The 14,416-nt window shown below is 38.6% G+C and overlaps 1 protein-coding gene across 2 annotated transcripts in view; it reads right to left on the bottom strand.

Moving 5' to 3' along the window:
• Nucleotides 1-1,028: 1,028 nt before the first annotated feature.
• GAD1 (glutamate decarboxylase 1) overlaps nt 1,029-14,416 on the bottom strand; it is a 48,932-nt gene continuing 35,544 nt past the window's right edge. For both annotated transcript variants that reach the window (XM_006118202.5, XM_089779756.1), the window contains 3 exons: nt 10,628-10,735; nt 9,582-9,671; nt 1,029-6,492 (listed from right to left, as the gene is read on the bottom strand). In XM_006118202.5, coding sequence (XP_006118264.3) covers nt 6,319-6,492; nt 9,582-9,671; nt 10,628-10,735 — 372 coding nt within the window. In that variant the 3' untranslated portion in view covers nt 1,029-6,318. The remainder of the gene's footprint in view (nt 6,493-9,581; nt 9,672-10,627; nt 10,736-14,416) is intronic.

Raw genomic sequence — 14,416 nt, 5'->3', positions numbered from 1 at the left:
CTTATAAACATACTTAACACTTCACATATGTGTAATTGTATTGACTGTGACAAGAATACTAGTGCTCACAGTTAAACAAGCACTTATATGCAACAGGTCTAGGACATTGAACACCTAGTAGAACTGAACTCATAGGCTACATCTACACTACAATGCTATTTCAGGATACCAGAGTATCCTGAAATAACTATCCCGCGTCCTCACAGCAAGCCCCTTATTTTGGGCTTGCTAGTCTAACATCCCTATAAACCTCATTCCAGAAGGAGTAAGGAATATTTTGGAATAGCAGGTTATTTCAAAATTTGGTGCTATGTAAACAGCACCAAATTACGAAATATGCTGTTTCAAAATAAGATACACAATTTGTATAGCTCAAATTGCGTATCTTATTTTGAACTATGGTGCAGCATAAATGTAGCCAAAAAGAGCAGGAAGCTCTTGATCTTGCATCTGATTGTGTGTGTGGGGGGGGGGGGGAGGGGGGAGTCTGACTTCTGTGGTTTGCGGGATCAGGATGGAAGTAAAAATAGAACACCTTGACCACACTTGCAAAACCTGATCCTGTATTTCTTTTACACACAATTCCCCTTGCAATATATATCAGTTCTGATTTCATTAAAAAAAACCTGGATCCCTTATCCTGCTAAACTTAACTTTACAGTGTGAACAGTCCCATTGAAGTCAGTGGAACTACTCAGTATGAAAAATTCATTACTTTCACATGAGATTTGCTTGAATAAGCTGGACTGAAATTTCAGTAGTACCAGATGAAGAGAGGTTTCTGCTTTATGCTTTTTACCAGATGCTCCACAATCCCTGCAAAGTAGTAAAACTTCATCATTCTTTTCATATTTGTCCAGAATCGAAGTTCGTACTCATTTTGTACACATGCCAGCTCCTACTATATTCCAATTAAAAGCTCTGTTATGTCTTTAGGATTTGGCTTGCTGTATTTACGATTTGCCATATGATATAGGTCTTATGTTCTTGAGGGAAAAGCAGAGGACTCACAAATAATGAGACAAATGAAAAAAATTCAGATACATTTTTATTGAAAAATTAAAATTGCATTGCATATCATGTTTATAATTTCACAGTTCTTTTAGCCACAAAACACAGAGATTCTGTTTTAAAAAAATCTCTTATTTGTCACCATTCAACAAGCATGTTGTGCCCTGAATAAACGGTTTTAAAATTCTGGGCTAATCTCAAAAGCCCTGGTTCAGTCTGTCTGCCACAAAAGGTAGAACCTCACTGTGTTCTTCAAAAAGCAGTTCTAACAACTGAAACTGGAACTTTTCCTATTTAAAATTAATAAATGCTTTGACCAATGGTTATCCTTTTCAAAATCTAGTATATCAGCTAATAAGCATTGAAGCTACAACTTCCAGTTTGGTCTCTTCCCTCTATTTAGCATGTCAAGGTACTTTGAATTCACCCATCTTAACACTACAGTGCTTGTCAGGAAGACTTAAAAGAAGAAATGGTAACCTCAAAATAAATTACCAACTTGTTACATCAGGAAAACTGAATTACTCGTGTCCTAGAATGAATCCCTTCATCCATGGTTTCACACTTTCTGATCTTCCACACACAGGGTATGTCTACACTGCAGAGTTTTTCTGGGATACACAGAAAAACTCTGCCATGTCCATGGAACGTGTCTGCTATTCCGAATTTTTTTGTTGGAAGAGCAGATGAGCTTTTTCAGCATCCCTATAAACCTTGTTATATGAGGAAGATGGGATGTTCTGAAAAAGGGTTTTTTTCCTGACATTTGGCCCAGTGTAGATGTCAGAAAAGCCTCTCCCAAAAAAAGAAGCAGAAGAAGCTACACAAACTGTGGTTCGCAGTTGCGTAGCTTTTTCTGGAAGAACAGTGCAGTGTAGACATAGCCACAATGTTGTGTGGATTTAAGAAAAGATATGTTCCAGAAAGGTCATAGAACAACAGATGAATGCGGCCTACTGGAAGGAAAATAGATTTTTTTTTATAATTGGTGACCATGGCCATCCCCTAAATAAGGCTCTATTAATTCAGCTTATTTGGAGTAAACAAGGATTCTGTGCTGGTGGTGATGGGCAGTCATTACTGATAAATACCCTAATAGCGGAGATCAAGAACAAGGATTCACTAGAAACTGGTTGTGGATATCATTTGCCACAAAACTAAGATAACAGAAAGACAGTAGCCTAATACATAAGATATAAACTTAATTATTTTGGCTGCAAGATAAACAGCAGGATTTAGATTATTAAATGTCACTTAAAGATGCAAACTATCATTGGCAGTAACTAGAGGACCCAGGTGTGGCTGATCTGATAAAAGCAAGACACAGTGCCAAAAGGAAGAGAAGCATTTTGTAGCAGTCGAATCACAGTTCACACACTACTCAGGATATCAAAATCCAGTTCCCAGCCACCTCACAGGACTGGCCAGGACTTGCTATGTGACCTTGGACAAGTCTTCCATTCTGCAAAATGGGGATACAACTAGTTACCTTCCTCATATGTTTCTAAAGTGTATAGAGTACTTCAAGTAGTAATGAAAAATAGGTATAAAATGGGGAGAATCGGGACACTCAGCCTTGGGAAAGTTATTTTAAGGTTACAGAGAAAAATATGAAGCCTGAATCTCATCTCTTCAGTGGTACTGTCACTGCACCTCCCTGAGTGATGGAACGAAGCGGATCAGAAACTCTAAGCTGAAAACTAATCAAAGAAAGCTCAAGAGACTGCTGCTGTGTGTGGAAGCAGTAGACTCCTCTTTCACGGCTATGACATTGGTGAATGACTATCATAGGTCATAGTGTTTTACATACACTGAGAAGAGTAGAGAGCTGCTGCAATTTTTTGTAGCAGATCTTTGAATAAAGTGAGCTCTTCAGAGAGGAAAAATCTCATCCATAAGATGCCTCAAACATTAATCCAAGTTTTTCCTTTCTTACTCTTGGTCTACACTAGGGAGTTATTTCAAAATAACCCCCCTTATTTCAAAATAATAAGCAGAGTGTCCGCACCACCAAGCCCATTATTTCAAAATAACAGGCTGGTTATTTCAAAAGTTGTACTCCTGCTTTCCTCGGGGAATAACGCTTATTCTGAAATAGTTTTTTTTAAATAGCATTAGTGTGGACCCTCCTGTGCTTCTATTTCAAAATAACTACTCCCCAGAGTCATTCCAACTAATTATTCCCCAGTTCTTCCTTGTGCTCTAAGTCGAGGTAGTGCATCCACAACAATGGAGCCTGCCCTGGATTAAATTTCGAGGATTCCCTGTAGTCAGGTCATGCTATTTTCATTTTGTTATTTCAGGAGTTATTTCAATTTGACTTTTTTTGAAATAATTCCCTAAGTATAGACATACCCTAAAAAAAAAAAAAAAAAAAAAAAAAGATCCTCTCAAGACACATGAGATCAGCCATGTGAGTAGGAGAACGGACATGGAATGAGAAATGGCTTGCATCTATAGAGAATGGCATTTGGATTTAAGAAAAAATTGAAGTCAGAATGAATACTGATATTAAGAATACTCATGGTAGTAGAATTCAGATCTTCTATCATTTACTTTTACATCAATGCTGCTAGTATCAAAGAAGAGATGATGACATATCAAGACTATTCTGAAAGGTCAAGATGCAAGACTATAAAAACACGGTCCACTGCAACTATCTGCACCAATTGTGTGAAGTAAAAACATTGCCTTAAGGAGATGGCACTATTGGAATGACAACTGTGCCAGAAGGATATCATCTTCTCTATGTTATAGTTAGGAGGCAAAAAGAGAATAACAGAAGTGGAACAAGCCCTGAACTTGACTCCAATGAGGTTATTAGAAAATGGATTTCAATAAAAAGCTTTCACACAGGGCAAGGGAGGAGAGAGGTATACCGGATCTCTAGGAAAAGAGAAACCAGTGCTTGAGAATGACTAGCTATCCACACATCATTGTAAATTTTGGAAAAGTTCTGGTGACAAAAAGAAGCATGGAGTGCTCTTACATCAGAATGAGAACGTTGGGACCTGGAAATTTAACAGTGGTAGGCCCAGTCTGACTTCTGAATTGGAATTATCAGTTTTTCCATCTGTAGGAGGTCACTATGCCCCAAGCTATCCTAGCTATGTGAGACAGTTTAAACATGGTGTTTGGAATAGCCAACTGTTATTTAGTCTAAAGATCATGGGTCCCTCATAGAATTTGCAGCCCAAGGGGATTATGGTGGCTTTAAGTCACCTTTGCACCTTCCCAGTCCTGGGCTGCTTGAGGGGCTGGAAAGTTGGGATTTGATCCTGCCTCTGACACACTCCTGCCTTCTCCAGCACGCCTACTAAGCCAACCTTATGTGTCTTCTATACTGCCTGCATTAGGGGAATCCTCTTCTGGCTACAGTCAAGGCTTTAGGGCCACTTCATGCCACTGCAGCCCGTTCACATGGCATAAAGGGGGTGGAGAGGTGGTGAGGGTCTCATCCCTCTAAATAAATGAAAAAGCAACACAAAGCCTGAGGGATTTTTTGGACAGAGTATTACAGTAGTTTTAAAACAAAGGGTGTCTTTTTACATTCATTTAATAGAATATATCTAATGCAACTAAATGTTATTTCAGATTTGAAAGAAAAGTAGCTTATTACAGACTTTCATGTACAATAGCCATAGCAGCATATTTTGAAAAGATTTTGAATCCGCAGATTTCAGTTATTATTACAATAGTCATTCTGTAGTCATTAAGCCTTTATTTGATTCCACACTTTGCTGGTCTGCCAGCACAAAAAATCAAGTACTTTGTAGAACTGGTTACCTAGCGAATTAAAAACTCAATGGGCAGCAGATTACTCTGGTGTCTATATTCTTAAGTATCTGATCAGTTAAAACTATGATGACAAACCAGCTGTGTTTAAACATTCTGTGGTGAGTTTTTCTTTTCCTGTCTTGTAGATTGCAAAGTACATAATGAATTCCCCTTCTACAAAAAATTAATAAACCTGGTTAATACTTTAAGGGATTTGCTACAGACTTTAAGGAATCTTGCCACAGAATTTAGCTAAACTAGTCAGCGATTGGTCCTGAACTACAACAGATGTACAGGAGCCTTGGTTATTATCCAATATTCACTAGATAAGCATTCAGAACACTGGACATAGAGGCAGACATTACAATTAATAAAAGGTGAAGAGTCTATTAAAGTAAAGGGATTTAATTATACTAGAATCTATATACAATGTTAGAATTCCTAGTGATCAGTAAAATTATCTGTAAGTTGTTGTTTTAAGGTCACTATTATATAAATGAAAGTGTCAACTAATATTTTATCATCTCTTTGGCTCACAAATACACTAAAATACCATAAACATTATTTAGAACTTCAATAATATATAAATAGGATACATTACAAATGGAAGAAAATACAAGACGACTCTTTAGCATGGTAAATCTCTGCATATAAATAAGCAAATATTTTATATACCTAGAATTGAACAGTTATCTGGCTGTAAAACTATTACATTTAATTCCTTTTCACAAAGTCATTTAACAATATACACAATCTACACAAATTAATCTCTAAAAATACAGCAATAATATACCTGTTACAATGACTCTGCTACTATTATCCCCTGATATGACACTAACGGGAGATACAGCTATCTTACTGGGAGGTGCTTTTAGGAACCATTGTTTTTTATATGTGAGAGAAGCACCAACAATAAGGTTTAATACTATTAAACATTTTCCTTAGCGCCTAAGAATCTACATTTTTTAAAATGTTTCTTTACAGATATTTGCATCCGGTAGACTGATCTGCAACACATTGTCCACATTTTTAACTGTTGAAGGAAAAGTTAGTTCTCTTACAGTGGAAAACATGCTGTGGCTTAGTTCTACGTTCATAACCATTTATATATATATATTGTACATATATATTATGCAGAGTTCTTAATTCTCTATTTTAATAGTTATTAGTTCTCTGATTACTATAATAAACAGACTAAATAAGAATCAATAGTACACTTCAAGACAATATATTTTCCTTCAGTGAAATGACCTTCCAATTCATGTATGTTACAGTAACCATTGGTGCTGGAACTAGGGATGTTTTCCATCATATATAAGGTTTACAGTATGGGTCAATGACTCTCAGCAACCCCATAATACAAATTATTCCAGCACCCTGCAGTAACCTATAGATTTTTGTTGTTGTAGAGCATCCTAGGAACATGGAACATTTAGAAAGGGAATTTCCTTAAAGTGTGTTCTGCAGAACTGGGTAAAAAATAGCCAGTGCTGGAAAACAATGGACTAGAGAAATAGTTTGCCAAGAGTATTACAGATCCTGCCCCAATCTTTCTATTTCTTCAATGAGGAAGTCAATGTCAGACTTAGTTGCTGCCGGGTTTGAGACAACCATTCGGAAGAAGTTGGCTTTATCTCCCTGCGGCTGGTATCCAACCATTGTGGTACCTGACTCCATCATCAGCGCTTTGATCTTCGGTGCCACCTTTATAATTAACACAAAATAGGAAAGACATTTACAACTTTTTTCCTTTCTAAGTAATCACTATTTTTCTTAATTTAGAAAAGAGAGCAATTACACCAGAGATAGATGTTTACATAAAATTTCTGTAAAAAGAAAATGCTTGATGATGTATATAAAATAGTGATATGTAAATTAGATGTTCAAAATGTTCCCATACTTAATACTTTAAGATGTTATTAGTAGCAATGATGTCAATCTATAAACCATAGCTTAAGCAAACAATCTTCCTTCTTAAGCTACTAATAAATTCTTAGGGTATTGGAAGGATTTACAAATCTACGTTTGTGTCACTATATCCTCTGGTTAATTATTGCAATTCTTATAGTTTGGATAATAAAAAATAAAGCCAATTTCACTGCAGTTTATAGTCTGACTTTTACCTTCTAAAATCTTCAGTATTTGAACTTCTTGTTGGTTTTGCTGAAACAGACTAACACAGTTACCTCTCTGAAACACTAAAGTGAATTGCTAACTGCTAAAACAGGTCAGGAAAAGAATTCTGTGGAAAATTTTGACAATATTTTTGTCTTTGTAGACATGTTCTATGAAAAATTTAGAATTTTTGTAAAAAGAAAAACAAAACAAAACAGGAAAGGTGATCTTTTCCATGTTTACTTGAACAATGTTTCTGTCAATTTTGATAGATAAATTTCAACCAGACCTATTGTATAAAGAAAACTTTCTACTGATTTATTTAAAATCATGGAAACACTTTGCTTGGTTTACAGCACCATGCATTTATTAAAATTATCTTCTTTATTTTCACTTTCAATGAAAAAGTTCCATCAAAGTCTTAACATTGTCACAGAGACTGTTAAATGGCTGAGCAACTTGCTGTTTCTCTCCTAATTATGAATCAGATTCTGCCATCTTTTCTTATCTTGAGTAGTACTCCACATTAGTAAGGCTGGCATAGTCTAGGCTTGTGAAATCAGGGATCTATCCGAGAAGGCTCAACAGAGAATATAGGCAAGGTAAAATGATGATTCCCAGAACTACTTCACCTCTGACTTAGTTCCTGCCTCTCAGTATCTGTCTCTGGGTGCTATTCTGATACCTTTAGCTTGATGTTTCATACATTTCCCATCACCAGCTCATACTTAACATAGTAAAATCAAGCACTTCTTTCTTCCTAGATTGTCTCCCTCCCTCTCTTTTCTATCACTCTTGGCAATTCCATTACTCATCTTGTTCCATAGGTTAACACAAGTAATTTTAACTCCCTCTGTCTTCTTTCCTCACAATAACTCTGCTACAAAATCTTGCTGGTTCTTTCTCTACAGTATGCTGTCTGCCCTCTCATTTCTATTCCTGCCACAAAAACTGTTGGACAGGGCCCAATTATTTCATCTTGACAACAGTAGTTTTTTTTCTCTTGTTTTAATGGTCCCAAAATACTGCCACACAAACAATATACCTTGCTTGCCATTATGACACCATCCAGTCCCTCTTTAAATCCCTCTGCTAGCATCTTCATATTTATTCATCAAATATTCATCAAACATAGGTGCCTAATTCTAGTTTTCAAAACATTTAACTCAGGGGTTGGCAACCTTTGGCATCTGGTCCATCAGGGCAATCCACTAGTGGGCTGTAAGACAGTTTGTTTCTATTGAGTAACCACAGGCATGACTTGCTCCCCTCAGCTTTCAGAAAACCTTGTCCACTGGAAGCTACAGGGGAAGAGAGGGCATGCCTGCAGATGCTCAGTTTAAACAAACTGTCTTGTAGCTCAACAGCAGATTACCCTGATGAGCCATGTGCCAAAAGGTTTCCAACCCCTGAGTTAACCCCTAATCTCCACAATGTTAGCTATAGTATCTGCCATGTCACCTCTGCTCATGCCATTGTAGCTGCATAATGAAATAACCCTTTTGGATCCTTCTTCCAATTTCATCTCAACCTTCTATTTGGTCCCTGGTGCCTGGAAATCTCTTTCATACCCCAGCTCTTGGCATGTTTCTACCTTCTACACAAAAACATTCCTTAAAACAACTCTCCCTGCAAAGGCCTGGAAAATCTAGTACTTCTCAGAGAGAAGTGTTAGCTTAATAAATAAAATAAAATTCTGGGACTTATAGGATTCCAACTTCTCTTTTCTATCACACTACTTTGTGTTGCCTCCTTTCTCCCCAGCCTTCTGTTCTATTATGGGCAGGGACCTGGTCTTCATGCCTACCTATGAACTACACATGCATAACATAACACAGAAGAACTGGATATATTCCATGTCTGATTCCAAAGAGGAAATGTAACTTCAGCCCCAACAAGCACAGGAGAGTAAGTGGACCAAATATCAAGGTCCAGGAGTCCAGGGGCCAATCAGAACATGAAACTCTGTGGTAGAGTTGGCCTGGAATTAGGTTTGGAAAATGCTAATTGCTAGGAAACGCTTGGGGTGCACCAATAGATGGGGTTCAATGAACAGAGTAACCATCTGCCTGGATTCCTGCCAGCTCAGGTGGTGGGCTGCTGGGGAGCTCAGGCCTCCATGGTTCATAATGAAGGGCCAGCCCCACCATGGAGACAACTCCTGATCCCAGAGATTCCAGGTTTCTTCCCAGAGAGTCATCTGGCCAAGTCAACTCTCCAGGCTGCAGGAATTGGACAGCCCGGGCACTAGCTGGCTGAGGAGTCTAGAAGCCCTGGGGTTCCCTTCCCCATGGCAGTCTGCATAGTATGACTGCCCTAAGACACACTCTTGAAAACCTGACAGCTGTAGCCTGAAAGGGACATTCTTCTTGTCACTTTTGCTTCTGCCTATCACTGAAAAGCAGCTGCAAAAATGACAAGCGTCATTGACAAAAATCAAGACAATCTCAGTGAGCAGCTGCCAGGGTCCTGCGGGGAATATTTATTTTTGGAAGTACCATGTGCTGGCATTTCCAGAACAATGATTTTACAGAATTCCCCTTTCCCCTGCTAAAACGGAAATCCCCAAATTTCCATCACCAGGCTCATCAGCACGTTCAGAGATATGTTATTTTAGATAAATGGAACCCTTTGGCTTATAAATGAAACAATATATAAGATTAATGTGAGCTGCATACCTTACGTAGTTTTTCTCTTCTCTCCTCAGAGTCTGGTATTCCCCTGAGACTCTGAGGAAGATACCAGAAGCATACATTTGTGTGTTCAGGCTGCAAAAGGGAAAAAAATACAAATGCCTAAGTGAATGAACACGATACGAAAATATAAGATAAATACCAATCCCCTGAAGGACTATAAATTGTTCTTGAATACTTTATTATTCAGAAGTGGAGTCCAATACATTTTATTAAGGCTGCTTGTTCTATATTATAAGAAACAATAAATTATTATTAATATTGCTATTTGCAGCAACCATCTTGGATTCACTATGCACTGTCCCTTTTACAATATTTTAATATGTGATGAAGTACAAACATTGTTCAACACTTATATAATTTTGAGAGGAGATCTCTTTCTCGAGATTTCAGTGCCAGACATCTCCCCCTCCCCCACTTAGTCAGTGACATCCTACACAGATAGGTCTGTCTTTTGGTAACTGAAAACTGATTTCCCCCTCTTAGTAAGTGAAGAGACAGAGTGTGTCCATTGTACTATCAACCAACACTTAATGCACCAGCAGCAGAGGTGGAGGTAGCAATTTTTAGAGCATGAGAAGTGACAATCTCTGGAACGTCACCATGAAAGGGCAGCTGTATTAAGGCCATCTTGAGACCCTAATCTGAGAACCCAAACCAGTTCCCTGGCACTACATTCTTGTGGGAATCTATCTGGCTCTATGTTGATAAATATCATGGAAAGTGTTCAGGTTGTGGCCCAATACAGTATCCTTTACAAGTGAAAAGGAAAGAAACAAGGAAAGAAAATAAAAGAAAATAAGAAATGAGGGGAGGAATCCCTTTGTTCATTACTGAAATCCACATAGTTCAGTATGTATCCAACCAAAAATATTTCCAGATATTAGTGGCCATTTTGTTCTTTTCATAAATAACTATGAATTCTTGAGAAAACTACAGAAATTTCAAGATTGCTCCAATAAATGTATATAAACTTAGTTCTCAGATGTCAGGTTATATGAAAAATATATATGGTCCATGTAATAACTTACCTCACCATCAAAAACCATCTCAAATTCTTCTCTGTTTTTAATTTTAGTATAGAAGTACTCTGACAATTCCAGACATTTGTTGATCTGATTTTCAAATCCTACTGTACCCTATTTTTAAAAAGAAAATGTTTTATTAGCTATAATGTTTTCCCTCTTTTCTTGAATTGTCTAGCTATCTCTAATAATTAGCTTTTGAAAATAAAATATGTAATAGGTCTATTATTTTGAAAGTTAAAAATCAAAGTTAAAGAATGACAATAGAAATAAAGAATACTTTTAGGCTACGTCTACACTGGCCCCTTTTCCGGAAGGGGCATGTAAATTTCACGAGTCGTCGTAGGGAAATCCGCGGGGGATTTAAATATCCCCCGCGGCATTTAAATAAAAATGTCCGCCGCTTTTTTCCGGCTTTTAAAAAAGCCGGAAAAGAGCGTCTAGACTGGCCCCGATCCTCCGGAAAAAGCGCCCTTTTCCGGAGGCTCTTATTCCTACTTCAAAGTAGGAATAAGAGCCTCCGGAAAAGGGCACTTTTTCCAGAGGATCGGGGCCAGTCTAGACGCTCTTTTCCGGCTTTTTTAAAAGCCGGAAAAAAGCGGCGGACATTTTTATTTAAATGCCGCGGGGGATATTTAAATCCCCCGCGGATTTCCCTACGACGACTAGTGAAATTTACATGCCCCTTCCGGAAAAGGGGCCAGTGTAGACGTAGCCTTAGTGTAACTTATTTTGTAAATAGTGAAATTCATATAGTTAAATGTGACTTACAAAAGAATTACTATTTTGTTTGTGAACTACTTTGTTTTTATTTATGGTGACAAATAAATAGCAAGGAAGGACTTTTAAAACTTTTGTAAAAGATAATTTTTCAGCTTTTTTTTTTTTGCCTTTGAAATACCAGGAATATTAAGTCTTGGCTTCTTTCTTTTTCCTAGAGGACTAGAGAACTGGGGAGTTTTAAATTCTCTCCCAACTGTTGTTGTCAGAAATTGGCATTAGGAAAAGCAAGCTAGAAAGCAAATAAAGAGTTTTAAATAGTTTGAATGAAAATCCTTTTGCCAACTTAGGCCTTGTTTATACTATGTGGTGGATTGATGCTTCAACGATCAATCCACCAGCTATTGATATATCATGTCTATTGTAGAGGTGATAAATTTATCTCTAAGCATGTGCCCATCAATGCTGGTACTCCACCAATATGAGAAGAGTAGCCAGCATTGATGGGACAGCAGCCACCCGCCTGCCTTACTGCATGCAGTATGTCGATTTCAGCTATGCTATTTGTGTAGCTGAAGTAGATTGACAGCGCTGTGTAGTGTAGACAAGGTCCTAGTTGCTCAATTTTCCAGGTGGTCTGTTTCCACCCATGTCATAATTCCACCTGTTCTCCCAGTCCTCCAAACAAACTAATGAAACAAATTATAATAATGATAAAAAACCTGGAAAAATAAAGCTTTAAAAAAAATACAGACCATCTTTGTGCCTCATTAAAAAGGTAAACGAAGACATGTACACATTCCCCCCCCCCCTTGCAGGTCACCTTTCAGCATCAGTGAAGCTCTTAATGTCAACTTAATTGTGCATCTGTGGCATAGGTCCTCTAAACTGTGATAAAATTCACACTGCAAGAGTATTTGCAAGATGAGTTAAGGGTTTAGATAAATATCACATTAAACCCCATGGCTACTTTGGAGGCAAACTTGTGCTCATTTTTTGGCAGATGTTAATGCTGGAAGAAGAATCTCCACAGCTTCAGTGCCTTTGTTTGCCCAAAAAATGATCCAAAGGCTGCTGTTACAGTATAACACCCAATTTACTAGAAGTGGGTCCAACTCAAAACCTCAGAGCTAAAAGCTTTGGGAAAAAAAATCTTCATTGATAAAAGACTCAGATCAAAATTTGAAATTATTCAGTTAAATTGTGGCATTGTATGAGGGCTACATCATGTTCTAATAAAGAATCACAAATATCCTGTTCCAATTCTGAACTGCAAATATGGTCTTTACCACATTATTACTTAGATATCAGTTCATTGGGGCTGAAGATTCTTTATGCATTTGTACAGCACCTAGTACAATGGGGTTCTGTTCCAAGATTGGGGCTCCAAGGCACTAAAACAATAATAAAGAATAACAACAGTAAACACAACGGTCTTCCTCCTCTTCTCTCTCTCTCTTTACCAGTGACTAGCAAGCAGATTCTCCACACAGGTGATCTTAGTCTCTGAGGCCATGTCTACACTACAGATAAGATCAAAGCAGCCACAGTTGATCTTCTGGGGTTCGAATTAGTGGATCTAATGAAGACACTAAATTCAAACTGAGAGGGTGCTCCTGTCGATACTGGTAGTCCTGCTCCTACATGGAGTAAGGGAAGTCAAAAGGAGAGTGTGCTCTCTTTGACTTCCCGCCATGTGGACAGTGCCAAAATTCGAGTCAAGATACTTCAACTTCACCTCCGTTAATTGTGTAACTTAAGTTGCATATCTTAATTCAAATTTATCCTCTCATGTAGACCAAGCCTGAAGGCAGAGGAGAATTTCGCACTCCACACAAGTTCTATATTCGTGTTTGATTTTGGTGCACTAAATGGCTCACAACTGCAAATGAGAATGTTTGTAGCAACATTAGCCTGCCATGAGAGCCTAACAGTGAGGACATAAGGAATGGACTGGTTTTGTCAAGGAAAGCCAAAGCACGTGCAATGCTGATTTTTAGAAGGTCACCTGATCTATGGGTTACACAGGGTTGACAGGGTTCTGTATTCTGGAAATAATGATACCATATAATACAGGTTGTACCTCCTTTAACTGGGACTCTCTGGTCCGGCAACATCTGTGGTCCAGCAGGACCATGGATATTCCTAGACAACAAAGTCCAGGTATAAAGAGGTCGAGCAAGAGGGCAGGAGTGGTGGGGGGTGGTGGGCTGACTCAGCCAGGAGCCCCGTGTTGAGGGAGAGGTGGGTGGCACAGCAGGGAGTTCTGGCACCTATTGCAGGATGGGCAGGTGGGGGAGGGGGGGTCAGCAGTGGCCACAGAGTCCCGGCAGCAGCAGCAGTCAGGCAGGCCCATCAGGTGTGGCAGCCACGCATCCCCGGCCACTGGGGAGCCTCAGCCACCCTGGAGCTCTGCCCTGGGGAGCCATGGCCTGAAAAGGAAGTGGTGGGGCTTGGCTGGAGTCCTAGCTGGGGGAAGCATGGGCCATATAGGCAAGGACCCTCCTCCCTCTTGTTCAGCAAATCCCCTTGTTCAGGACCAGTCAGGTCCCAAGGGTGCTGAACGAGGGAGGTCCACCCTGCATTTAAGTTATGGGTTGGCACCCGGTTTTACTACAGCCACACTAACTGGTAAAATGAACAAAGGAAAAGATCATTTAGGATGTAGAAATAATTCTTCATGCTTTTGCAAATCTGAATGTTAATATTTTATTCAGCCATATTTCTTTTGCTGCAGTAGTTTTAAAGATACTGATAAGTCATAGAAATCTCTAAAAAGATCTTATTTATAAAACAGAAATATAGAATTATACTTGTTGTTTGCTTCCCTCATTCTTTAATATTAACCCCCCCCCCCCCCCCACGATAGTAGACAGGGAGCTTTTATTCATCAGACATTATCTGCTGGTCATCCTCCTCTGAACTAAAAATCATTTTTATATGACTTTAGAGTACGCCATAACAATGATTTCATGAAGGGATAGATTGTGGCCACTTTATCAACTGAATCATCCAGTTCGTAGTTTTGCCTGAGTGAGCACTGCAGAAATGGTCACGGAACATTATAATCTTCAG

The sequence above is a fragment of the Pelodiscus sinensis genome, chromosome 7 (assembly GCF_052426305.1).
Source record: "Pelodiscus sinensis isolate ZL-2025 chromosome 7, ASM5242630v1, whole genome shotgun sequence".
Taxonomy (NCBI): Eukaryota; Metazoa; Chordata; order Testudines; family Trionychidae; genus Pelodiscus; species Pelodiscus sinensis.
Note: the sequence above shows the minus strand (reverse complement) of the source record. Positions and strands in the feature narration are given on the sequence as shown.